Here is a 25,845-nt window from a genome sequence, read left to right as displayed (position 1 = left end):
GTAAATTTATTTTGAAAACCAGGCATTTGGTCGCTATTATATTCGTAGATGCACCTAAAGCAAGAAGTTCCAAACGATTTGTCCTGTAGGCAATTTTATACAAAAAAATCATATTTGTTCATACTGTCGCCACTGAAAAAGGTTGATTATTCAACGGAGTGGGAGGTGCTCCTTATAATGACATCACTCCCAGAAAAAAAAAATCATGCCTGTCCTCTTTCAGGTCCGCTGTCTTGTTACAAGAAATTCCTGCAGTCGTTCAAGAGCACAGACACGCAATTACTAACTGGTAAATAATGTCAGGCCGCGGCAAAGGAGGAAAGGGACTAGGAAAAGGAGGCGCCAAACGCCACCGCAAAGTTCTCCGAGACAACATCCAGGGGATCACCAAACCCGCCATCCGTCGTCTCGCTCGTCGCGGTGGAGTCAAGCGTATCTCCGGGCTCATCTATGAGGAGACCCGGGGTGTTCTCAAGGTCTTCCTGGAGAACGTCATCCGAGACGCTGTCACCTACACCGAGCACGCTAAACGGAAGACCGTCACCGCCATGGATGTGGTCTATGCTCTGAAGAGACAAGGCCGTACCCTGTACGGATTCGGCGGCTAAAGTTACCCACATACCGGCAAAACAAAACGGTCCTTTTAAGGACCACTTAAGAGCTACCAAAAGAGTTAACGTTTCATTTGCTTGTTGGATTTTCATTACTTGGCCAGACTAGCAACTAAGAATACGCAATATAAAATCAAGGTAGTTTAACACAACTCGAGGTTTCTTGCAAACAACGTTGTGCTCTTGTGCTTCACAAAGTTCCTCATCGTGCTTACTATTTTTGCCTTTCTTTCTTTCGCACATTTTCGCACACGAAAATCACGACGCTGAGCCAACGTGTCCAAAATTTGTTTGTCGGCGACTAGCAAATTAATCTAAGCGAGGCCGAGAACCTTCAAGGAATTGAACAACACCCAAAGATTTCGCAACTACCCTATAAAGTAGTTTATTGGGGGTTTCGGTGTATTACAGACGAATCATTTCATGAACCCCACGCGCTTACTTAAAAAAAAAACCCTAAAGAACTACTTAAAAACTACTTACTACTACTACTTAAAATAACAGCCTGCAAAGAGTAGCGCTGTCATGTGCCATCTACGGCAAATTAACGTGGACAAACTTCACGAGCACGCGATATTTTTATTTTTATGTAGTCAGTACAAGTGCAGATATGTAAACGTTTCTTGAATATCATACGCGACGTATTGTCTCCATTGACAACATCCGACCGTGAGATAATATCAAAATATCGCAAAATAATTTATTACGTCGACCCATGTTGATTATACAAAATTTGTCCAAGTGGACTAGCCGTAGGTATGACTCTAGATTGCGACATTTTCTGTTTATTTACGTCACCACGCGTGCTTTGATAAATTATGTATATATACTGTATGCATATATATTTGACATATTATAAATACACACCTGTTACACCTTCATGACCGCTTAAACTCATAAAATGCTCGTAGAAGCTTCACAGTTTTGTTTATCTTATCTTAGTTTAGCCGCCAAAACTCGACAGAAACCATTTGCCTGTTCAGTTTAAGATCCAAACAAACCTTTTACATCTGCCAAATGTGGTCACAGTTTCTTTCTGAACATTTTTGAGACACACAAGAAAAGACACTGGCGAGAAACCTGATCAATGGCCCTTTGTCTGATCTCATTTTAACACCAAGGTTTAAGAAAATGCACATTAATTAGGTACAAACGAGTTCTGGTGGGTGAATGAATGATATGATGGAAGTACTTGAAGATCGTTTCTTACGTTCATTATTTTTATGGCAATATTATTACAATTGTTACATTCACCTGCCAACGGTTTGCAGATTTAAAGTAATCAACGGCTAATATGTATTTTTTGGCAAAGTCAATATCTTAATATCAAAGTTAATTTCAATGACATTTATTGTAAGTAATATAAATTCCTGTATTCTATCAGCATTTTTCCCAAGTGAAGGACTGAAATTGATATTAGTAATTCTTTTGAGATGCAAAATTTGAGCTGAAACTGTTTCTGAAAAAAATAGTTATCTAATGAGGCTGCAGATGCATTGCAAAAAAAAAAACTACTCCGTGAATTTATGAAGAATATAGTACGTAATTGTAACTTTTTTTTAATAGGAGCAAACCTACACTTTCTAGTTTTACCTTTAAAATACAACATCTTTGTATTGCCAGAACAAAAATCAAAGTCAGCATATTTAATTTTTTTTATCTCTCATTATTCAATGAGCTAAAGCTAGCTTCTGTGCAGCTTGACAAATGCGTCAGAGCAGGTTGACTCATTGAAGTGGAGATGTCAAGCAGTAAGAAATGCTCTCTACCTGAATTTGTTGACTTTCTTTTGTTCACCGGGCATCTCCAGGCGCCGGCAGGTCGACCAAGTCCTTTTCAACGAAGTCCTCCTCCGACATTAACGGCTGGTGGTTCTTTGCAATGTTGCGGGCCATCACCAAGCTGGTCCTGGTTGCAGCTTCATGGAATTGCGCGTCGTTTGTTGTTTTGCTAGCTTCACAATCCAAACTTCGGATATATAATATGTCGCTTTTCCAGCTTCAGTCAAATATTATTAATAATATGTTTCCTTCCAGATATTCCGTCGCGCAATGTCGACTCACATTCGATTCTTTCTTTCAATGCGGTTCACCACAAACTAATCACAACACCTGTACCTTTACGTAAACCACGCACGCACACCGTAAACTGGTTTCAAAGTAAAAGCAATGCTGGTTTCGTCCACGCACTAGCAACATTTCGACACTAAGTTTTATTTATTTAATTATTCAAGATGTTTTCCAAAGGCCAGTCAAACCTGAACCGCGTGTCCCAACTCGCATTATCCCAAAATTGGGAAGTACCATGCTTTTATATTCTTAATTCCAATCAACTTTCTCTAATAAACGGATCGCACGGGTTGCAGAATGCCCCGGATCTTATTTAGACTGTTCCATTAAACTTTCACAACAATAATAATAATAATAATAATAATAATAATACATTTCATTTAAAAGCACATTTCAAAACTCTCAAGGTCACTTTACAGCCAGCGTTGACTCAACCCAGATGTAACTCAAATCGATAGAAAGCTAGCTCGTTCGCTAATATATAGCTAATAGATAGCCAGCCAGCCAGATAGCTATAGCTATCCAGAGAAAACCCACACAGACAAAGTTCCGCTTCTTTGCAACATTACATAATCGAAATTGAGCCAAAGTAAAGGTTAAAGGTGGTCATATTTTTATTCAAATATTTAAGAAGATACAATATGTGTAGAATAAAGTCTTGTTATCGTTGCCAAATGCGTCACATGCTGACATTACAGAATATAGTTGTGTTTGCATGCATTTTGAAGAGATAAATACCCATATAGTTATTTTTTTCTATTGAAAAAAAAATGAAATCGTTCAAACTTATTGATATTTTGACATATTAAAATTAAAGCCAGGACTCCAATCCCCGGAAGTACTTCATTTTCAATGTTTCAAAATAAAACAATTTTGAAATACTGTTCAACAACTCATGAGCTCCAAAAGGTTGAAATGTTCACCTTCACCTCACTGTATACTTAACATGACCAATCATGTAGAATCTATTTGGAATATCATCAATAAATTATGATGATGATTATTTTCAGTGGTAGTAGCAGCAGGCTATCACCACTTTGTGCTGTCAGCCATTGCACTCGGACTAATTTGAGTATTCGGGCCACAAGGACATTAAAAAAAAAGTCATTTATCAATAGATAGGTAGGTAGAAGGTTTACCCAGTAATCTTGTTAGAACATGTTATAAAATGTATTTTGATTTCATGTTCGTGGGGTCTTTTGGGGTCTTTTTCTCCCCCCCAAAAAATCCATTGTGGCCCAAATACTCCTTTGTGGTGTTGCACTTGACACAAAACAAATTGCACTAAGAGTAGAATAAAAAAAACAAACAGTAATGCATAGTGCTCATGTTTAAACAAATAACATCAAAAATACAAATATACCAAAAAATACAAATTGTACACACAGGTCAGAGTAATCCCATTTTGTATACATTCAGCACACATAAATGCTGTATTAATTGTTGTCTAAGAGTTTTAAATATCATTGTGACATGTTATGGTATTTCCCTCTTATTCTAATATTGCAGTGAAGACGGGAAAATAAGCCAACAAAACATGGAAAAAAGAACATCCACAAATGCAAAAATCACAGCTAATAAATATTAGTTTAGAAATTCCACCTCAACATGGCACATCATTATTTTTTATTTCTCCTCTAGATATGTCATGCATAGATTTAGATTTATTTAAAAAAATCCAGATGCATTACTTTCCCTATGTATCTAAAGTTTTTTTTTTCCAGTTGCTTTACATAAAATAAAAATGTATGCACAGAGTATTTTTTTTTGGTGTCTTTTTAAAATGTGCAATTATAGATTAACATCAGTGCCTTTTTTGTTTTTGTTTTTTTTACATACAAAAAACACAAATAAGAACATTCACTAGTTTCACTTGAGGTTCAAGAAGCGAGAGTGTTGTCGTTTCCAATGAAGGCGGGACTAACGCGAAGTTGAAACATGACAAATATGACAGAATTTAGGCAAAAAAAGCTTGTCCCAAAAAGTCACTTTGCACTTTTTCATTCCAGTTTTAAAATAGATGACACATGGACAAATAATAACATTAATTCAAGGACAAGCGCGTGACGCCTCCGGACAAGTTGTGTCCATAATATTGCATTTTAGATGCAATAAAACGTTTTTCTGATGTCAGGCAACAAAAAAGTGGTGTCAGTTGTCCTTTAAATGAAAAAAAAAAACAAAAAAAAAACAGATTAGAACATGCGACTTCCAAACGGATTCAACGGCAACTTTCGTACGTCGCAATGAAGAAGAGTCTGATTGTTCGCAAAGCACAACATCGACTGATCTTAAAGCTTTTTCACATTAGTAAGAAATGGAATGTCAGAAAAAAAGCAGAAGAGCTTTGAAAAGGAACACAATGCAGTCAGTAAACAATTCATCACTCCCTGCCATACTTCTGTCAATCAAATACATGACATTAGATGCGAGCACTCATTGGCAAGAGTGTTTTTGTTTTTCTCCCGAGAAGTAATCCCTGACTTCCTAAAAGTACGCGCCGGCCGTACCTCTCACCGTACCTGATCAATAAGAGTTGTTAAGTAAGGAACAAGAATCAGGAATTTAGGTAAAGGGGTTTGGGAGGGGCATGTTCTAAACTACCATGTGACGCATACAAGTATAAGCCTGAGACATAGCATGCTAGTGCTAAAAGATGCATGCAATAGAAGAGAAAGGGACCGTTAGCCGTTAGCACGTTAGTTTTTTGCCTTAGAAACGATCCATCTCGTTTCCTTGTAGATGAAAAGTAGAAAAGGGACGACAGAAAGGAGGCGGTGAAGAACACACACGTACGTACGTACGTACGTACGCGAGTGCATCAGGAAAGAGCCTCGTCTTGTCCGGCGTAGGTCGGCGCAATTCTCCTGACGTTGTCTGCGGGCTGCTGTTTCCTTTAGGAGTGCACACAACATCACTTTATTATCATCATCATCATCATTACTATCATGATCACGATCCACATCATCATCATTATAATTAATACTAATACATTTGACTTATAAGCGCCTTTCAAAACTCTCAAGGACACTTTAGTCACATTATTATTATTATTATTATTATTGCAAAGCCACATTATGATAGTTATGTTCCCCAGGGCTCTATATTGGGGCCCCTGTTGTTTTCACCATATGTGTTGACCTCAGGTCCCGTTAAGAAAATGCGGTACAGTGATACCTCAGCTTACGAACTCAATTGGTTCCCAGAAAGTGTGTATAAGGCGAAAAGTGTGTCTTCCAAACATAAATTTCCCATAGGAAACCATTAAAATGAGATGAATCCGTTTCCAGGTCCCCATAAAACGTCATTTTCTACTAAATAGGAGTCCCAGATGCATCTGGGAAATTTCAAAAAAGAGGGACAATTGGCCCCTTTATGTCTGCATACAAGGATGTGCCATATTGTACTGGAGTCTGTACACGTGTCCGTGTGTCCTTACATCGGCCCTGAAGTGCACGAGTCGCCGCACGCCTCTTTGCGCGCCCAGTCGAAGGGATTTCCAAAGGAGCGCTTTCGCAACATGGTTCTCACCAGAATCTAACAATTGGAAAAAAAGCATTTGATGTGTTAAAAAGGAGAAAGTTCTCAGTCAAGCAGGTAATCATTAAGCAGTGGTGTCAAACATACGGCCCGCGGGCCAAAAGCCTCCCCCAAGGAGGTTTGATCAGGCCTGCAGGATAATTTAAAAGTGGAAAATAATGCACGAACGACATGGAATTCATTTTTTAAATGAAGTGCAATTCAAGGATTGTCCACTATGGGCAGAATGGTGCTTTTTCAATCGCGGTTTCAACACCCTCATTAGCCAAAATGTCATTATCCAAACGATGAAAAGTAGATAAGGAGTGTAGAATTTTCAATACAAAATGTGCTTGGTGTGTTTTCAACAAGTTTCGGTAGTTTGGTTATTTATAGCATATATGCTATCATGTTAACTTGACATCTACCGAGGCCATATGTGGCCCACCATGTCAAATGACTTTGACACCCCTGTCATAAATGTTGAAGAAAGGCCACTGGACTCAACTTATTTTTTTTTTACCCTTTACCAAAACGTCTGTGTAAGCTCACAGTCATACTGGAATGGTCCATCGATGAAAAGGTTTCTTCAGCCAATCCAAGAAGCTTTGTCAGCAACTAAAGTCTTACTGGTAGTTTTCTCTCTCTCTCTCTCTCTCTCTCTCTCTCTCCCTCTATATATATATATATATATATCCCTATTGTCCAGACTCTGCTATGATAGGTCTCTGCTCTCAGGTTGGGGGGAGCAGAGGACTAATCCCTGCGGCTCCACCAATAGCTTCTATTGTCCTGACTGACGACTGGCCTGATTGCCCAATTTGCCCTGGTATCACCTCATCAGCATAACTAAGCCTATGTGGTCGAAGAAGTCTGTTGTAATAACGATTCACATTAAACATCACCCCACCATGGCGATTTAGTGACGGGTTTTGCTGTTTTGTAAAAATAGCTTCTTTTACTCCCCTTTCAAAGCATCTATTTTCTTTCGCTAACATTCTAACCTCACTGTCGTCAAATGAGTGCTTGCTAGCTTTTCGGTGCATATGTACTGCCCTTTGTGGCCCACTAGTATTATCCCGGCCATGTCGGTAAAGTCTTTTTTTAGTCTCCCCAATGTATTGATCTTTACAATTTTCAGTCTAACAATGTATTGAATAAACTACACGAGTTTGTTTACCAAAAAGACTTGTAATGTAAATTCAATGAGCAAAAAATCTGAGTAAAGAAATGTGGTACGCACGCACGCACCACTGTCGCCAGGCTCGGAATGTGTTTGACCGAATTCTCCACTTCCTCCTGGGTGACCTCAATCAGCGTACGGCAGTTGTCATCTTCAGGTGGGAGGGGCTCGGCGCCGTGTCGCGTCACCCACGGATGCACCTGAGCGCAAAATTAGCCAGCGAAAATATTTTCCGATGGATCAGAGAAAATAACACCAAAAACGGAAAGAAAAGATGCTAAAACGATTGTATCAGTAAGAACGTTGACATTTAAACGTACCTTAATCTGTGGAATAGATATTCTGCTTTCTGGATTCTTATCCAGCATTTTGAGCAACAAATCTTTGAGATCATCCGATATGTCGGCACTGTTGAGAGAACAAAACTTTTAGACTCGATTTTCATTGTAAATGCTGTTAAAAAATTCATCATCATAATACTAAAATAAAAATACAAACTGACTTTTCAGGTAGTTCCACCGGCTGCGTCTTGATTTTCTGATGCAGATTGAGGATGCGTTCATCCATAAATGGACACTGAAAAGGAAAAAAAATGACATGAAATAAACCAAAAGTTTGGGTTTGAAAATGATCCTCATTCACTGCCACACGATGTGCGGAAAATGTGTCCACTCCAGTGCCAAGGTTTTTGTCATTGTCACTTGAATTCCAGGACCCATACAATATTGACTTTTAGGACTACATAGGCATTCAATGCAGCATTAAAACTTAGGCTTTCTTCTTTTATCAGAAAAAAATAGTTAATTATATGGGATTGGAGTTATATGAGCTTGAAATGAGGGCGCCTGTCCAAAATACAATGCAATTCATACACATTGGTTTATATAATTAATAATAATACATTTCATTTATAATCAACTTTCAAATCTCTCAAGGACACTTTACAGTCACAGGATCAGTTTTTCTGCGGATGAGCAGCGGCAGCCACAAGTGCCAGCGTTCACTCAACCCGGAATGAAAGAAAAAATTTTAATGATGCACAGTGGTACATCGGTTTTAGACCATAATCCGCTCCAGAATGTCCAAAAACAAATTTGTTCAAAAACCAAAACATCACTTCCCATTATAATCAATGAAAAAAAAAAATCTGTTCCAAGTGTATAAAAAACTTTTACAAAGCACTTTTTAAACAATTTTACAGTCTCAAAAAGGTTTCCATTTAGGACTAACTTAAAAAATTATTAGTTCTGCGCATATTTTTTTTTATTATATACAGTGGCAGGAACATGGAAAAGGGAAAATGCTGCCCCCTTGTGGAAATAAAATAAAAAATAAAAAAAATCCATAGCCGGCGCTTTATCGGCACCCAAGCATGTAAAATAAAAACGCAACCAAATTCTGGCATGGCGCTCGACGTCATATTTCCAATTCCCAAATAAATCCGTGAATGGCAGCGAATGAGTTAAAATGATGCACTAACTCACCGATCCAAAGAGAAAGCAATGAAGTGTCACGCCCATTGCCCAAACATCCAAAGCCTGTGGAAATATTCAACAAAGTCAATATGCAGATTTTTGTGTATTTTTTTAACGGCAAATTATTTTTGTAATACCGCCCATCACCTCTGGAGGGCGCCCGTGAGCTAGCTGCCATGTACTTTACCTTTCCAGAGAAGTTTTTCCTGGTCTCCGACAGTGTTTCGGGGGCGAGGAAGGCGGGTGTTCCCACAGTGCTGGTCAAAAGGGCGTCTGCGCCCTCAAACTGGTTACTGACGCCGAAATCGGCGATCTTGATGTGGCCGTCCTCTCCCACCAGCAGGTTGGAGGGCTTGACGTCTCTGTGGATGATTCGCTGATAATGCACTGGCAAAACACAACGTTGCGTTGCGTTATCTTTCCGCGTGGGAAGCATTTGAGATTGAAAGGCTTAGCAGCATAATTGCACGACTCACAATACTCGATTCCCCTGAGCAGATCCTGGAAATAAAAGCGAGCTTGGTCCTCACTCAAAGGTTTATCTGTCGGCACCTCCATCACAGCCCTAAACACACACACACACACACACACACACATGCAATTAGTAAATCACAATTTATGAAATGAAATTCACTCTGATGTATAATAAAAGAGGCATAAGCTTACCCTTGCTTGACCAGTTCAAAAACTGTAAGACAAACATGTGATCAGTAATGAAACGATTGTAAGAACAAAAAGTACAGACTATTTTCTATGGATATCTTGTCTGCAAGATAAAAGTTTTCCGGGGAGGAGGGCCACAACATACCCATGTACAGATGGTCCTCGCTGGGGTCATCCAAAACCTGCCGCCAAATCATACAGGGATGGAAATCAAAACGCACGCACGCACACACACACACACACACACACACACACACACACACACACACACACACACACACACACACACACACACACACACACACACACACACACACACACACACACACACACACACACACACACTGAATGCATTTTTTTAAACAACAAATCAGTCTTGTAGTACTGGTCATCACCTCTGGGGGCGCCCGCGCGTCAAATAAACAGCCTTTGTTTTATAAAGTGACATTAAATAATATTTTCAATAATGAAATATAAACTTGGGTTTGTATAATGCACCATGTATTTTTCCGATATAGCTCGCTGATGAATTTCAATATAAATGAAATTATGAAAAACAAGATTTATTTTTTGCTTTTTCCCCCATGTATTTTCCTATTCATTTTTATTTATCTATTTCTCTATTTAATTATTGATGTATTTATTTTTCTCTATTCCTTGATTTATGTATTTTTTCATTTCTTGATTATTCTATTTATTTTTATTTCTCTATTCCTCGATTTATTTATTTCTCTATTTATTTTTATTTCTCTATTTATTTTTCCACGTATTTTGATTTATGTATTTATTTATTTGTCTATTTATTTTTATGTCTTTGTTTATTTATTTCTCTATATATTTGTTTATTTATTAATCTATTATTTTCTTTTTATTTCTGTATTTCTCCATGTATTTATTTATTTTATTTATGTAGTTGTTTTTCGATGTATTTTTATTTCTTTATGTATTTTTGTATTTATTTTTATTTCTCCATTTCTGTATGTATCTATTTAATCTATTTTTGTTATCACTCACTTTCACCTACCCAGTTCATCTTTGATATTGACAACTCTATTCCTTCCGACTTCAATGTTGACCAGGAATCAAAGCGTCCTTCACCTCAACTAACTTGACGACGTTGGAATGGTCCAATTTTTTCAGGATGGCAATCTCTTGGTAGACCCGTTCCAGTGGCCCTTTGGGCTGAGGGGGCCCTTCGGGAATGGCTCTGGCTCCGCGGGGTGGCGGCCGTCCTGCAAGGGCAAAAAAAAAAAAAAAAAAAAAAGAATCATATGTTATTTTATTGAAATCAAAGACATTGATTATTGTAGCAGTAGTAGTAGTTACGGATGTGGACTGGATGCGGACTTACGTGGGAAACCGGCTTGCCTCATCAGCCTCTTCTTGGACAGAACCTTCATAGCCTGAATGGATTTGAAAGAAAAAACAACAACAACAACTACACACCGTGGGCACGGACGGGTACGTCCACGTTACAAGCGTGTGGCGTTGCGTTCGGGTGACTCACATAGTAGGTGTTGTCGTCTTCGTTGTAAGCCAGCTTGACAACGCCGTAGGAGCCCTGGAACAGTTTGGGAAAGGTCAAAAACCGTAACAGGAGCCAATGACGTGAGACGGAGCAGCTGTCGATGCTTTAAGCAGGGAAACAAGACCCAAAGAATAACGCACGCGCAAGATCAACGACACGAACGGAGGATTGACAAGTGGCTTTATTCCAGCGGAGCGGAGCGACGACTGTAAGCAAGATCCACAGAATCAATTCTTTGAAAGTCCTATTCACGCAAGCCCCCCGTGCATCATCCGAATCGACGGTGGGCCGCCCGGCTCACGCAGAGCTCTTGAAAGGCGGGCATGTGGGAAGGAGGATGTCGAATGGGAAGAGTTTGACGGTACCTTTCCAATCTCGTCTTTCAGCTTGTACTGGTTGAGTTGAACGCAGTCCTTGAGGAGCAGCCCAAGAGACGGACAGACGGACGGACGGACGGGAGAGAAAGACAAGCAGAACATCTTTTGATATTCCAATAAAGGCACTATCATAAAAAAGTCAACCAACAACATAAATAACTAAATACATTACTAAACAATTAACTAACTAAATACATAACTAACTAAATACATAACTAACTAACTTATTAACTATATAACTTTATATTATATATTATATTTTTTATAAACACATAAATAAGTACGTAAATAAATGCATTAATACATACATACATAAATAAATAAAAAACGAATGAAATACATAAATAAAAAATAATAATACATGAATACATAAATAAATACATTACTAAATAATTAACTATATAATTAACTAATTAACCACATAAATAACTAAATAAATACATAAATGAAGAATAAATAATACAGGAATAAATATATAAATAAAAAATACTTAAAAAATGAATAGATACATACATAAATAAAAAAAGAATGAATAAATAAATAACTACCAGTAAATAAATACATTATTAAAATATTAACTATATAGCTAACTAATTAACCACATAAATAACTAAATAAATAAATGAACAAATACATAAATGAATAATAAATAATACACGAATAAAATAATAAATAAAAAATAATACATAAAAAATGAATACATAAAAAAAAAAAAAATACTAAATACATCAATAACTAACTAATTAACTATGTAAAATTCTCCACTGCGAGACAAATAAAGGCAAATCCAATCCAATCAAATATAACTAACTAATTAGCCAGATGAATAAATAAATACATAAATAAATAAATAAATAAATAAACATAAAAAAATAAATAAATACATACATAGTAAATACTATATGTATTTATGACTGTTAAGAGAGAAAAAAAAGTCAAGGTTTCAAGTCAAGCATATGCAACATCACGGACTGTGTGACGCCTTCAAAAAGCAAACAACTCTCTCCAGAGTTGACAGAATCATTTTGGGCTTATTATGCGTGCCGGCACGTCTTCTATTCTGCAGACAAAAAACGTGTGTGCCACGTGTGTCTTGACGAACATTTTATCCCGCCCCCATTTTTTCATGTTTCTTTTTTTAAAGAGCAGGTGCCAAAGACGGCCGAGAACAAAGACGCGGACGGCGGAGAAGCATCTGAAGCCAGACTACAGAGAATACTTGGCCACAGAGGAATACGGTGACTAAGCACGATGCTATTTTTAAAACGCCAGGCGGCCGACTCCGACTGCTCCGAGCATAAAACAAAAGCACAACAAACTCCCACGTTATCGACATTTTTTTAAACAAAGACCTGCGAGTTTAATGATCATTGGAAATTGACAAAGAAAATGACAAAAATCGTGCCAATCACTGCGTGGGTAAGGGAGTCTCAACTAAAATGGGCGTGGGGCAGGCGTGTCCATTTCTACTGCCTTTACTTGCTATTAACATCTAGCGACTGCAAACCCTTACCTTTTGCATCCACAAAGACCACGCTTTACCAGCTGCTGCATTTGAGACAAATAAAGATGGGAGTTGGGGCAAGAGTTTTAACTCATTCACGACCAGACATGAGCTTGAAATGGGGGCGGCTGTCTAAAATACAATGCAATACATACATATTGGTCGGCTATCTAGCAAGCTATCTATTAGCGATATAGTTATCTGGCTATCTAGCTGGCTGGCTAGCTATCCAGCTGGATAGCTATTAGCTATCTATTGGCTAGTTAGCTAGCTTTCTATCTATTTGAGTTACTTCTGGGTTGAGTGAACGCTGGCGCGTCTAGCTGCCACTGCTCACCCACAGAAAAACTGAACCTGTGACTGTAAAGTGACCTTGAGAGTTTTGAAAGGCGCTCATAAATGAAATGTATTATTATTATTATTATTATTATTGGTTTTTATGGCGCTTGAACAACAGCTGAAGCTGGAACAAAGGGCTAATAAAGAAAAAAAGGGGAAATGCTGCCCCCTTGTGGAAGGGAAAAAATAGCGAGAGGCGATGGCCAGCACTTTATCGGCACCCAAGCAAGAAAAAACAAAACCCATGTGTGCCATACCTGGAGATCCGTGATGGAGACACTGTGAGATTCCACAGTAGGCCGACGTGGCAAGCGCGGCGAAGAGTGAGGTGATGTGATGGGGGAGTAAGGTAACGACGGATAAATATAACGCCCATTGAGTCCCGGGGAGCCGCAGGGGGAAATTGGCGTCTGCGAGCGCTCCTGCAGTGATAGCTTTCTGTCCGACAGACTCAGATGAGCTCGTTGCTCTTCGCCGGCCGGCGTTAGCGCCTCCGGGCGGCCGACTGTGTGAGAGAGAAGCTCGCACGATGACCGAATGGGCAACGGCGGCGTTTCAGAACTGTCCATTTCTTCCACCTGGGGTGGAAGAGAGGAAGCAAGAACAGAAATCTCCATTGAATAGACATAAGCCTTAGCGTTAAAAATATATGACAAATATTTTATATATCTATATTTTAAAAATATAGATATCCAGGTAACATCCGACAAAAAGGTGTCCACTCCAGTGCCAGGGTTTTTGTCATTTTCACTCCAATTCCAGTACCCATATTAGTATTATTAATATTCATTAATCATTCATTCATATTCATATCATTAATATTGAGCTTTAGGACTACATGAAAAGTCAATACAGTGTAAGAAACCTTAGACTCTTTCTTTCATCAGGGAAAAAAAGGTAATTCCTAAGTTATATGGATCTGGAGTTATCTGAGCTTGAAATGGGGGAGGATGTACAAAATGCAATACAATACATACATATTAATACTAATCCATAATAATAATATTGATTCATATAGCGCTTTGTTACAGCTGAAGCTGTAACAAAGCGCTAACATGGACAAAAGGCAAATGCTGTCCCCCTGTGGAAGGGAAAAACGTCACCAGAGGTATGACCAGCGCTTTATCGCCCCCCAGAAAAAAAACTGAATAAATACAGCGAATCGCAGTGAATGTGTTAATATCATTTACAAATTTCTGGTCAAATTCAGAATCACATGACGCCATTTCATTTCCAGGTTTCCAGCATACTTTTTGAGAGGTGTAAAGTGGAAGGTGGAGGTGTTCCAACCAACCTCCTCATCCGCGCCAGGCGTCCCAAATGGTCTGCGGGGTTCGCATTCTGTCACCACAATAAGTGACTCCATCGTGTCCGTGGACGGCGTTTGCGCGCGGGCGCTCAACGGTGGCGCGGGACGGCTGCACAGCAGATCGGGGAGCGATTGGGAAGGTGGCGGCGCTGGTGCATGATTGCGGCAGGAGGCCACGGCTTCAGAACCTGGCCAGGCGCTTACGTGACAGGGGAACATGGCGCCTCTTTGCAAACGCTGACAACTGCTCCATGACGCCTAAAATCAAATCAAATAAATAGACCGAGAGAAAACACAAACTTCTGTTGCTATGCTAACACGTGACCATAAGGGATGGAACGTGATTAGCATGTGCACGTGTGTTTTGGCGTCAGCCATTTTGTGTTTCAAAGCGGAGCGATTATTGTTAAATGTTGATATTCATAAAAGATTCAACAAAATAATTTTGGCTCCTGTTAATATTGCATTTTTTTTCATCCATCCTTTCCATCCAAGTTGAGCCGTTTTGCTGATCCGTCAGCTCTGAGAAGGCGGTGATATCATTTCGCCGGTGCTGCAAAACACTGACGTAAATCCAGACCGCTCTGAAATCTCAGCGGCGATACAGTTATCCGCCTCCTCGGTTCTCTTCTGACCGCAGTGCGTCAACGAGTTATTTTCCAGCCTCCTCCGCATTCAAAATGTAGACCTTTGTCATTCGTCACAATATGCCAGAGAAGCATGACGAGGGCTACAGTTACGGGAGTGGCGACAGTAACTCATGCGATTTAAAGAGAGGACATGATAGCACTGCGTTCAATTAATACAAAAGGGTGACATAGCAGCGCTTGTGTGAGGGTGCCGGGGAAAAAAAGTCTGATGCAATTTGAAGCATGCGGATGCCACCCTACAGAGATTCATGTCTGACACGGGAGCCATCTGGATCAGAGGAGGATCCACGGGCTTCATTAAGAGATCAACAAGGCGACCCAGAGAGTGATCCATGGAAGGGATAAGCTGCTGTAAATGGACGGATGAGCATCCTTCGCCAACTTCGGTTAAACACAAACGTGTAATCACATCTGAAAAAGGTTCAAATAAACCATATATTACTGAAAGAGTGAAAATGTAATCTTTCTAACCAGACTACTCTCTCTGATATGAATCTGATGTTGCATTTTGGAAAAGTGACAACATGACCTCATTTCTGGCACGTTGACCTGCATTCTAACATGTTGCTTTCAGGTCATATTGTCTGTCACTTTTCATAAAATTATCATTGTTCTGAGTCAATTGAACTGATCAGTAATCAGAGCTAAAATGTTTTGCTTATACCACATGTCGTCTGGCAAATGTTATATCACATCACACATGCGTGCTAGATTACAATCAATGTTAATACTTTGGGAGATAATACTGAAGAATGTTTCCATCGCATGTCAACACTAGCGAGTGATACAACGAATCGTTCAATGCCCTCCCCTTCTCACGACCACCGCATGTCGATAAACCACTCCGTTAATTATTTTAGTAAAACAACGAACGGTGATCCGGGTGGTCATTAAATATCAATTAAAAACAAGCATATGTTCTAGGTAATTGTTCGAAAAAAAATATGGTTCATTGTTAAGTATCGTAAACGAAAGGTCCCACTAGGCTAACTCGGCTAACGTTAGCATTCGCTGCCTCCCACTGGCTCGGGGTTCTAAATGTTAATACAGCAGGAAAAGATGTTAGTGTTAAAGCGAAAATAAATTCAGAAATAAAAGATTGCGGTGGTTGGAAGATAAAAGATTTACCTTATCGTGCTCTTTGGGCCTATACAGTGAAAGTGGATGAAGTGGTCTCGCCCCATCCGAGGCGGTGGCGATGTGACAGCTAGCTCCAAATGCAGTCGAGCAAGTGCCTCAAACGCTTAAGTAGTATTGGCAAGAAAACAAAGAAAGAAAAACAGAGTGAGGGGTTGGAGCGAGGACGGTAAGTTCGTAAAAAAAGCGACGCCCACCGAGAGAGATTGTGCTGGCTTGTGTACAAATCGTGTTTATCTTATGACCTAAATTTTACACTTGGCTCTCGGGGATATCCACGAGAATTGGTGGTCCAATGGCGCCTCCAGTGGCCAGATGAGAACGTGCAGGTCAATTTCAACGAGTCACTCAAGTCCTCCTCGTTTTACGATCGATCTCAGTTCCAACAAATAAAACCAATTATCATACTGAGCTCGTTTGACACAAAATATTTTTTAGCGTTTTATATCTGTACACAATATGCACTGCACAATTAAAAGTCAATTCATCTCAATTTTCAGACAGTGATCTGTAGAAAAAAAATATTTCTGGGTAAAAAAAAAAAATACAAATTCAGTTCAGTCAAACAAAAGACCATATCAATTTCAAACGTTTATTTTTCATTAAAAAACGAATTTGAAGCAATACATTGCAACACACAAGATCAAGAACAAAATCACCAATTGAAGGTGGGTTTGGAAAAAAAATAACTATACAAAAAAAGGAAAAGAAAAAAATTATCGCCTCTTTTGGAACATATTTCCTCTTCCCATTCCACCACGTCCTCTGCCTCTCGCGGCCACTGGTGACAAACAGGAGAATAATATTAGCGGTTACAGCACTGTGGAAACAATCAATCCATCGGAGAATGAGCACGCCTACAATTTTGTTCTAGAATCTAATAAACCCACGGAGGAACCGTCAAAAGCCTATCACGTTAAACCCACACAGTCATAATGTAAACAGATTTGTTGGATTATATATATACAGTAAAGTCTCGTTATATCGATATCGGATATATCGATAGTCCCGGTTATATCGATACTATTTCTATGCACGCACGGAGAAAATTACATGCAAACAGGGTCGGATATATCGATAGTCCCGGTTATATCGATATTTTTTCGGACTCCCTTGAATATCGATATAACGAGACTTTACTATATATATATATATATTATTTTTTTTTTCTCTTTGAAGGTTAGTTTGGCCCTTTGAGGACTTTACAATGTTTCTGCTTTAAGGGAATCAAACAAGGGGGTGGTTCAGATCCTATTTATCCCCACTTTGTGGACGATTTTTCAGTTAAAAATGTGCTACCTGTGATGGGTTTCCAGGAGTGTTACCCACCTTGTGCTTTGAGGATGGCTGCCTTTCCTCTGCCAGCACCAGAGCCCTGGTTTTTATTCTTCATACTCTTCAACATGGGTGCATTTTTTAACATGTCGGGTAAAATCAGGAAGCGAATCTTGCTGCCCCGGATGTACACCTGCTCCAGTTGGGCCACACGACCATCCCGATAGGTCACCGTGATGTTCGACATCTGCAAAGCAGATGAACAAATAAGGTCAAATTTACAAGTCACTGGAAATTTCTTGAAGTTAACTTGTGCGTCATGCTGAATCTGTGCACGGTCCCTTGAATTTACCCATGTTTATTCAATTCAGTTCTCGCTTTCAAAATGAATTGTTAAATCTAAAAACTGTGAGGAAGAACAGTATGTGTAGGATTGCATCACCTGGCAGTTCATGTTGTCTTCGGCCTCGATCAGCTTGCCTCTGTACACCTCTCCAGTGTTGGTCTCGCAGGTCACAATGTGTCCTTCGGCCTCATGCAGGACTTTGATGGGCACACCAATCGACATTTTGACTTAGCTAGAAAACATACATCAACAGATTAATCATGTTTCTTTTTGCTAATCAAGTGGACGCATCCTTATTTCGTTGAGTGTATGCAAAACCGGGTTCATGGTGACAACAAATGTGAAGAGCCGACAACAGCAGAAACATTTCACCTCTACGATTCAAAGATGTGAACACATTGCAGCAGTGAACTTAAAATTTGAAATTGAAAATGATCATTTGAGCTCACGATTTGGTCTTTCAAAACGCCAACAAGGTACTAGGTGCCGCTATCGTGTTGGGTTAGCTTCATTGGCTACAATCGGCTAGCGAACACCCGAAACCAAAGCGATCAAACTACAAAGAGCAGGCAAAAGAAGTTGCAAAAAAGATAACTGCCCAACAAAAACCAGACTATGTTATTCGATCAAATTAAACGCGAATGGTAAATCTTTTCTCACTTTGAACATAAACGGAGGGAGCCATGTTGGAAGACGAAATGAATTACAAGGGGCGCTCATTCAGCCGGACACGCACTACATTATTTTCGATTAAAATATCTTCGTAATCGATTTAAAATATTTTGTGTCGTTCTTACCTGGAATATTATTGCTTCGAAACTAGGTTCCACTTATTGTAGCCAAAGACTTAGCAACGTGCTCTTGTCGGTCTCTTTGCGTCTTTTGGAGCCTTTTTCCGTTTACCCAAAATGCAATTCGCAGCATTTTGTATTACTTCCGGGTTATCGTAGCGCAGTACATTGTTGACAACGTCTTCTGAATTCGCGTAAACACCTTTATTTATTTTATAATGTAACGTTACATGGCTGAAAACACATCATTCTGTATTTTAACTCAATTAATAAATGCACATTAAAAATCTAAAATGACATTTGCTCAGGTTTAAAAGTTGTCGAGCAACAGATGGCAGTATTGAGTTAGAGGGCCAAAATCTCAAACTACTGCAAACTAACGCACGGTATGTTAGATGTCTATTGAATGTTTGCAACAGATAACGATCTACATTGTGGTTTGTGTGCTTTTTTTGTTAATTGGTGGAAATTGTGGAAAATTTGCCAGCGTCAATTTCACAAATTATGATGCCAAACAGTGTAAGTGTGTGTCTGCATGAAATGAATAACGCATATAAATATTGCAAATACGATTCAAACATGGTCACATGTGTCACTCCCGGAAAACGTGTCGCTGTAAATTGCATATGTTGTTTAATGCCAGACTGTCAATGAATTTTTAATGAGGAAACAAAAAAAGAGTAACGGCACAATAAAATGGGTCATTAAATAAGACTACATTTGATTTCCATTGCATTAAGTTCTAAAGTTGGCGTCAGTGTAAGGCTGCTGTTTACACATAAGCCGTTGAGTGGTCTGTAGTGCAGGCTGATTTGTGTGTGGTGTCTTTCGTTGCAGTCAGTGTCTACAAACGTGACTCAGTTGCAGGCATATGGTCTCATATTTGACCTGATAAAACAAGCTCTTTGTTTTGGCTCTACTGGTGAATACAATGTGGGGGATAAAATCCGTTAAGCGTCAACATGTTGCCTAGCAGTTATCAAATCACTCCTCAAATTGTTGCAATTTAACAAGTTCCTTGGTTACAGATCACTTCCCTTTCAACATCGCATGCTCCCCAACTTGACTTATTTACAGTTCATTTGTTGTATCAACAAGTCGGGATTTTGTAAAATGTAGAATGGACAACATGTCATTTATTGAATGCAACCCCCAAATTCAGACTATGCAGAGTTGAAATTGCAACAGATACGTCTGATAATTGATAGCAGGGAATGCAAAACAGAACCACTAAAAGTCCGTTAGCGTGCAAAACAATGTTTTTTTGATTCACTACCAGCCAGCGGAGGGGACTTTCAAATGGTTCCCCCAAATAATGTAACATATAATACACTAGGTTAAGTTTGAAAGACGTTTGTGAAATGTAAACATTTGCCCAAAATGTCCATTCTGCTATTGTACACCCTGTCACATATTTTTCCATTGGTGTAACTGGCGCCATTGGTTGCCAAGACAACAAAAATAGAATGTATTTGGGTTTGTTATTTTGGAAAATGTGTTTGTTTCTATGTGAATCTTGGTATTTATGTTTTTTTCTTAAAATCGTCCTCAAACATTAGAAATAGTTTGTCATGAACACTTCCGGTTCCATGTCACGTGTTTTGATGTACCAGAGTATCGCGAGAGAGAACGCGAGTAATTGCGAGAGAGAGAGAGAGAGAGAGAGAGAGAGAGAGAGAGAGCGAGACCGACATTTAACGTCATTCGTTTTTTTACTTTCGCTTTACAAGGTGCACACGGTAACGTTATTAATTTACTTATTTACCGTATGTCTTGCTGAACATATTGTAGTAATGTCGATTTTTATTTTAAATGTCGTTTAGTTTTAACGGTGTTCCATAATAAACGCTTTTTGGACATCAGTACGTGACGTCATCCGTGACCGGGTTAGATACAAATGGCGTGAATATTATCTGCTTGTAGTCAATTAATTTTCCAGAAAGTACACACTGGCATGTATTTTTAACATCACATGAACAAATATGAAGAGGCAATAAAATAAAAACAGATTTTTGAAAGTCTCAACGATCCTTAAATGCTGATGTTACCTCTGATGTGTTTTTCATGACCTTGAAACGCATAAATTCCATTTCCTTTATTTCCAGTCACAATATTTGTATCGTTTGTATTCGATAAGATGCCTCGTGTTGTGTCTACGACACTTGTGTCAATTCCGTGGGGTGGCTTTGCATGTAGGAGAGAGCTTGGACATTGACAAAGGAAATGGAACTCCCGATGTCTCTCACTTCCTCATCGTTGTTGCCATTCGACTGCTGCGCCGCCGTTCCGTTTGCGTTGGCGATGCAACCGTTTGGTAAAATACCCAAAGACCACTGGCTGGAGTCCAGGATGTAGCTGTTGACCACGGTGCCGCCCGACGAGTCCTCTTTACTGATGCGCGAGGAAGTCCGCTTGATGCCGTCGCCGCTCCTCATATCCCGGCCATCGCCGCTAGCGACCCAGACGCGGCAGTTGTCCGTCCGACTGAGAACGTGCTGGCGGACAATTCTCCGAAACGTCTGTCGGAACTCACGGATGCGATAGGCGTAGATGAGAGGGTTGACGACGGAGTTGGCGTGGGACAAGATGATGGCGATGTTCATCAGCCAGATGTGAGGACGTTGGCAGCTGTCACACAGGTAGTTGAAACAGTTGAGGAGGTGCACGGGGAGCCAACATAAAGCAAACAGGCCCACGATGATGGCCAGAGATTGGGCAGCGTGCACCTCCTTGTGAAGGGTGGAGCGAAACAAAGATGATTCTTTGAGGCCACGAGAGGGAGTGAGAGGGGAGACTTTCTTCAGGCCCATCAGACGCAGTTGGCGGCGGGCGGCCATGAAGATATGAACGTAGATCACCAGCATGACCACCAGGGGCAGCAACACGCAACCAAAGAAGTTAAAGTAGATCATGTAGTCCATTGTCACCACTTCCTCAAAGAGGCACTCGGTCAAGCCTTCGGGACAACTGCCGGTGGACGCGGCGGTGGAGTTCCATCCTGTGATGAACAATGACAATGTCAATGACAACTCTGGCGGTGGCGGGAGTTATTGGCTACTACGGATTATCGGCAGTGATTGCCATACAATCGTATTACAGATGCTCCCCAACTTACACACGAGATACATTTCGAACGGGTGTTCCTAAGTTGAATTCGGTTGTAAGTTGCTTCAGTGCTATATTTTGTATGGAATCTATCTTCAGGGCTTATTAGAATGCAAATAGCCAGCTAGCATGTACATGTACGTATCTTTATAGAGCATATATTTTATTAAATGTTTATTTTTCAGTACAAACCAATACAGGTTACGTATATAAGCCTTAAACATACATCCCATACAACGTATAGCACTGATGCAACTTACAAACAAATTCATAGTACGAACGACAGTTCGGAACGCGTCTCGTTTGTAAGTTGGGGAGAGTCTATTTATTAATTTTAAATTGTATAATGAAAAGCACTGACCTTTATTCCAGCCCAGCATTGGGGTCAGACCGATGCTGACCGAGAGGAGCCAACAAAATGCAATGATACCTTTTGCCCTCTGGCTAGTTACCAGGCTGTGATACCTGAGAAAAAAAAAAACAGGACAAAGACAATGTTGCTTTGCGACCAGACAATATATGCTCAGTTATTAGTGAGTTGTGAAGGGTAAATTATTGAAAAAAAAGTATATGTTACATATCTTCTGTTTGTTGTATATGATGTACATTTTTGGTAAACAGCCATCACGCTGCAGCGAACGTTTTAAAAGTTCTAATAGAGATTTAACTTGATGAGGCGAAGAAAGTGAAAAAAAAAACAAGATGTTATGCAACCGCTTATGCAAATAAGTCACCCGCAGTGGCTTACGCGAGATGGAATATCCTTCTCAGCGGTGGAAGAATGGACTGTACTTTGGTTTTAATGAAGCACGTTTCAACAGCTCAAGTCTGTGGCGTGTCGTTGGGAAAGAATATTCAGAAGAATATTCAAAAACATATTCTCAAGAATATTCCAAAGAATATTTCGAATAATATTCTGAATAATATTACAAAAAATATTCAGAAGAATATTTCAAATAACATTGCAAAGAATATTACAAATAATATTCTGAAGAATATTTCAAAAAATATTCAGAAGAATATTACAAATAATATTCTGAATAATATTCCAAATAATATTACAAACAATATTATGAAGAATATAATGAGAAATATTCAGAATAATATTACAAATAATATTCCGAATAATAACAAAAATATTCAGAATATTCTGAATATTATTCAAAATAGTATTCCACAATTATTACTAAGAATATTTTGAAGAATATTACAAAGAATATGATGAGGAATATTATCAAGAATATTCCCAAGAAGATTATGAAGAATATCAAACCCACTATTGATTTGTGCATCTTCTTTTGAATTATTTTCACAGACAACCAGCACATAAAAGCAAAGTTTCAACTGTTTTTTTCTTGCGTTGTCTTACCTTAGTGGGTTCTTGATGGCGATGTAGCGATCCACGGCGATGGCTAGCAGGCTAAAAATGGAGCTCTGGGTCAACACCAGAACAAAGCAAGCGATGAAAAGGCATCCGTGGAAGTCGGCGCAAAAGCCAGTGCTGGCGTTGGATGGAAGACACATTTTGGAAAGGAGTTATTTTGCGTATTATCAGTGTTTGAAATAACGTCTGCCCGGAGGCCCGGGGCGTACAACTTTCATGTCGGGCGTACAACTTTCAAAACGTCTCGGCCCCGGGTGGCCGACAACTTCTTTATTAATTCTTTATTACTTCCTGGTGTCCGCTAACTTTTTGTCATAATCTGTGCTCTATGTCATGCATATTAGCATATTTGACAATAAAGGTATAAATAAAAATACAAATAAAGCTTTGATAACACTTTGATAGGGTTCAGACACTGGTATTATTTAAAAAAAAAAAGATTGGCTAGATTGAATTGAAAGCCATTTGCAAATGTCTTCATTGTGGAACTTGTAAAGGCTTTCTTGTCCTTCTTATTTTTGGATCCGATTGCTTTTCATTGCCACCCGCATTGACTTGAAGTCAAAGGCTTTTCATTTCAAGTCCTTGAGTCAACTTTTATAGTCGACTAAAATCTTTCGCCAATTCTGTAAAAAAAAAACTCCTCAAAAGCCATCCACACAAAAGCAACTAAAGTATTTACCTGATAGTGATGGCGAAGGGGATAGCCAGCAGGCCCACAGCAATGTCAGCCGCCGCCAGCGACACCACAAACAAGTTGGTGATGCTTTGCAAATTGGAGTTAAGGCACACGGCCCAGCACACCAAAATATTCCCGGCCACGGCCAGGCAGGCGATGGCCAGTTCCAGGCCAATGTAGACCAGTTGGGAATTCTTCAGCATCATTCTGCTGTCCTCTTTTGCGCTTTTCTCCGCATCTCACGCTTACATGCGCGCAATCGCTAGCAAGTGGACACCGATACCAGGTTTTTGTTTTTTTTGGGGGGGGGAGGGAGGTTTTAGCCACAAATTCATGGGAAGTCATCTGGCCAGGAAACAAGAGAAAACACAGTCTGAGCTACTGTACAAACAACAGGTTTTCACGCACGCACGCACACACGCACGCACGCACGCACACACTTAAAAGCCATCTATCTCTCTGTGACAAGGTGGAGCCGTTAGTTTCTCACACAAGAGCAAAGCAGACAATACATCTTTTTTATTCTGGCAACAGAATAAAATTTCCTGAAAGCTGAGCGCGCACGTACGCGTCGTACTGTATCACCCTTGACCCTCGACCCTTCCTTTAATGATAATGACACCATCAAAATAATGGGCCAGTATGTGAATGTTCTTGTGCTATTTCTACTTTCATTCCTTTTAAAACTTTGCTGCTGTGAAATGTAAATTTTTCCACTGCGAGAGTAATCAAGGAAAATTCAATCCAACAACAACAACAATAATAACAATAATAATAATAATAATAATAATAACAATAATAATAGCGTGCTAAGAATAACGCATCGTAAGGAAGGCATTTTTACATCAAGCTTAAGGACACAATTTAAAAATAAATAAATAAATGAATAATTAAATGAATACTATAATACACAAAATATCAGATAAATAAATAAATAAACAATCAGATAAATCAATACCTGAATAAAAATAAAGTAATAAAAAATGAGATAAAAAAATAATCAGATAAATAAATACATGAATAAAAAAAGTAATAAATAATCAGATAAATAAAAAATAATCAGATAAATAAATAAACAATCAGATAAATACATGAATAAAAATAAATGAAGAAATAAACAATCAGATAAATAAAAAAATAATCAGCTAAATAAATACACGAATAAAAATAATTAATCGGTTATCCGATTTAGAAATGGTCACCATCATGAAAAATCAAAATGGCCGCCCGCAGATTCTTTGGAGATGTTTCGGTCGGTCGGGAAGTCCATTTGACAAAAACTAATCAAAGGATTGGCGTACGTACGCATAAATACTTCTTACCCATATTCAACGGCGGCTGCATCCTCTGCGAGCGTTTTCCATTCATTGTTCTCTTTTCACCGCCGTCGCTGCGCTGATCCCAATTGACACACACGTACAGCGGACCAAAGTCCTACTTTGCCTTTTGTTTCCCACCACGTCAGAATCCTTCCTAGATCCTAGAGGAATGACAAAAATGCTTGATCTCGCTGGTTGGGAATCCAACAATGGGGAGGGGTCGAGAGAAAAACAAAAAACAACCCAAAACCAAAAACCATAGAGGCTACGTAAACATGAATGATGTAAAGTTACACGAAATTTCCTTCACAGAGTGTTTTGTTTTCAGGCTCTGAGTGAAACTATAGTGATCAAGGTGGGGGCGGGGGGCCTTTCTTGTTTGTCCATCTTCCAGATGACTGCTCAGGCAAAAAAAAGAACGGGTAATGATCATGCTGGCTGTCGGCTCGGAAGGAAATGATAAGGACATCCTGCACGTCCTGATAAAGTGGATCTGCCTCGGCGCTGTCAATCGATGGCCACCATTCGCCACCAGCGTTTGCGCCTATGTGTCACTAAGAAAACACACCCAAAACACATCAA

At 39.4% G+C, this 25,845-nt stretch overlaps 5 protein-coding genes across 8 annotated transcripts in view; 1 reads left to right on the top strand and 4 right to left on the bottom strand.

Annotated features, from left to right (window-relative positions):
* The window catches only part of LOC148884946 (uncharacterized), a 72,540-nt gene extending 69,851 nt beyond the window's left edge, over positions 1 to 2,689 (bottom strand). The window contains exon 1 of the mRNA XM_089021241.1: positions 2,381 to 2,689. The gene's annotated coding sequence lies outside the window, so the exon portion shown is untranslated. The remainder of the gene's footprint in view (positions 1 to 2,380) is intronic.
* LOC148884947 (histone H4) lies at positions 18 to 774 on the top strand. Its single transcript, XM_089021246.1, has one exon. It carries the CDS (start codon positions 297 to 299, stop codon positions 606 to 608), a length of 312 nt encoding a protein of 103 aa, XP_088877372.1. The 5' UTR covers positions 18 to 296; the 3' UTR covers positions 609 to 774.
* A 581-nt stretch (positions 2,690 to 3,270) lies between the features above and the next one.
* camkk2 (calcium/calmodulin dependent protein kinase kinase 2) lies at positions 3,271 to 16,658 on the bottom strand. Of its 4 annotated transcripts, XM_089020262.1 has the most exons (18): positions 16,356 to 16,657; positions 15,468 to 15,638; positions 14,563 to 14,835; positions 13,526 to 13,846; positions 11,414 to 11,461; positions 11,028 to 11,081; positions 10,872 to 10,923; positions 10,619 to 10,752; positions 9,666 to 9,702; positions 9,524 to 9,545; positions 9,334 to 9,422; positions 9,045 to 9,244; positions 8,867 to 8,920; positions 7,885 to 7,958; positions 7,703 to 7,790; positions 7,451 to 7,582; positions 6,120 to 6,217; positions 3,271 to 5,574 (listed from the first exon to the last, which is right to left on the bottom strand). In XM_089020262.1, exons 3-18 carry the CDS (start codon positions 14,794 to 14,796, stop codon positions 5,502 to 5,504), a joined length of 1,710 nt encoding a protein of 569 aa, XP_088876388.1. In that variant the 5' UTR covers positions 14,797 to 14,835; positions 15,468 to 15,638; positions 16,356 to 16,657; the 3' UTR covers positions 3,271 to 5,501. The 4 variants fall into 4 exon arrangements, 3 of the variants coding, with proteins under 3 accessions (XP_088876388.1, XP_088876386.1, XP_088876387.1); XM_089020260.1 differs by having other exon boundaries at positions 14,563 to 15,638; XM_089020261.1 differs by lacking the exon at positions 15,468 to 15,638 and having other exon boundaries at positions 16,356 to 16,656.
* Positions 16,659 to 16,942: 284 nt separating this feature from the next.
* LOC148884944 (small nuclear ribonucleoprotein Sm D3) lies at positions 16,943 to 18,904 on the bottom strand. The gene is made up of 4 exons (XM_089020264.1): positions 18,783 to 18,904; positions 18,082 to 18,217; positions 17,694 to 17,886; positions 16,943 to 17,145 (listed from the first exon to the last, which is right to left on the bottom strand). Exons 2-4 carry the CDS (start codon positions 18,205 to 18,207, stop codon positions 17,081 to 17,083), a joined length of 384 nt encoding a protein of 127 aa, XP_088876390.1. The 5' UTR covers positions 18,208 to 18,217; positions 18,783 to 18,904; the 3' UTR covers positions 16,943 to 17,080.
* A 105-nt stretch (positions 18,905 to 19,009) lies between these two features.
* LOC148884943 (adenosine receptor A2b-like) lies at positions 19,010 to 25,699 on the bottom strand. Its single transcript, XM_089020909.1, has 5 exons — positions 25,267 to 25,699; positions 23,948 to 24,289; positions 23,251 to 23,382; positions 22,243 to 22,346; positions 19,010 to 21,774 (listed from the first exon to the last, which is right to left on the bottom strand). The coding sequence occupies exons 2-5, from the start codon at positions 24,148 to 24,150 to the stop codon at positions 20,930 to 20,932; spliced, it is 1,284 nt and encodes a 427-aa protein (XP_088877035.1). The 5' UTR covers positions 24,151 to 24,289; positions 25,267 to 25,699; the 3' UTR covers positions 19,010 to 20,929.
* Positions 25,700 to 25,845: the final 146 nt, after the last annotated feature.

This window comes from Hippocampus bargibanti, linkage group LG18, assembly GCF_051943395.1.
Source record: "Hippocampus bargibanti isolate YZ-2025 linkage group LG18, ASM5194339v1, whole genome shotgun sequence".
NCBI lineage: Eukaryota > Metazoa > Chordata > Actinopteri > Syngnathiformes > Syngnathidae > Hippocampus > Hippocampus bargibanti.
The sequence above is the reverse complement of the archived record's forward strand: the minus strand, read 5'-3'. Positions and strand labels throughout refer to the sequence as shown.

Bases quoted from the DNA above. Each gene is read 5' to 3' on its own strand.
- camkk2 (XM_089020260.1), bottom strand. From the start codon at position 14,796: ATGTTCCCCTGTCACGTAAGCGCCTGGCCAGGTTCTGAAGCCGTGGCC. The intron at 9,546-9,665 runs GTATGTTGTGGC...TTTGTCTTACAG, and splicing joins CGAGGACCATCTGTACATGG to TTTTTGAACTGGTCAAGCAA. The intron at 7,583-7,702 runs GTACGTTTAAAT...TTTTGCGCTCAG, and splicing joins TATCTATTCCACAGATTAAG to GTGCATCCGTGGGTGACGCG.
- LOC148884943 (XM_089020909.1), bottom strand. From the start codon at position 24,150: ATGATGCTGAAGAATTCCCAACTGGTCTACATTGGCCTGGAACTGGCC. The intron at 23,383-23,947 runs GTAAATACTTTA...ATCCAACGCCAG, and splicing joins CCCTTCGCCATCACTATCAG to CACTGGCTTTTGCGCCGACT. The intron at 21,775-22,242 runs GTCAGTGCTTTT...TGTTCATCACAG, and splicing joins AATGCTGGGCTGGAATAAAG to GATGGAACTCCACCGCCGCG.
- LOC148884947 (XM_089021246.1), top strand. From the start codon at position 297: ATGTCAGGCCGCGGCAAAGGAGGAAAGGGACTAGGAAAAGGAGGCGCC.
- LOC148884944 (XM_089020264.1), bottom strand. From the start codon at position 18,207: ATGTCGATTGGTGTGCCCATCAAAGTCCTGCATGAGGCCGAAGGACAC. The intron at 17,887-18,081 runs GTGATGCAATCC...TCTGCTTTGCAG, and splicing joins AAGACAACATGAACTGCCAG to ATGTCGAACATCACGGTGAC. The intron at 17,146-17,693 runs GTGGGTAACACT...GTTTGTCACCAG, and splicing joins AGCCATCCTCAAAGCACAAG to TGGCCGCGAGAGGCAGAGGA.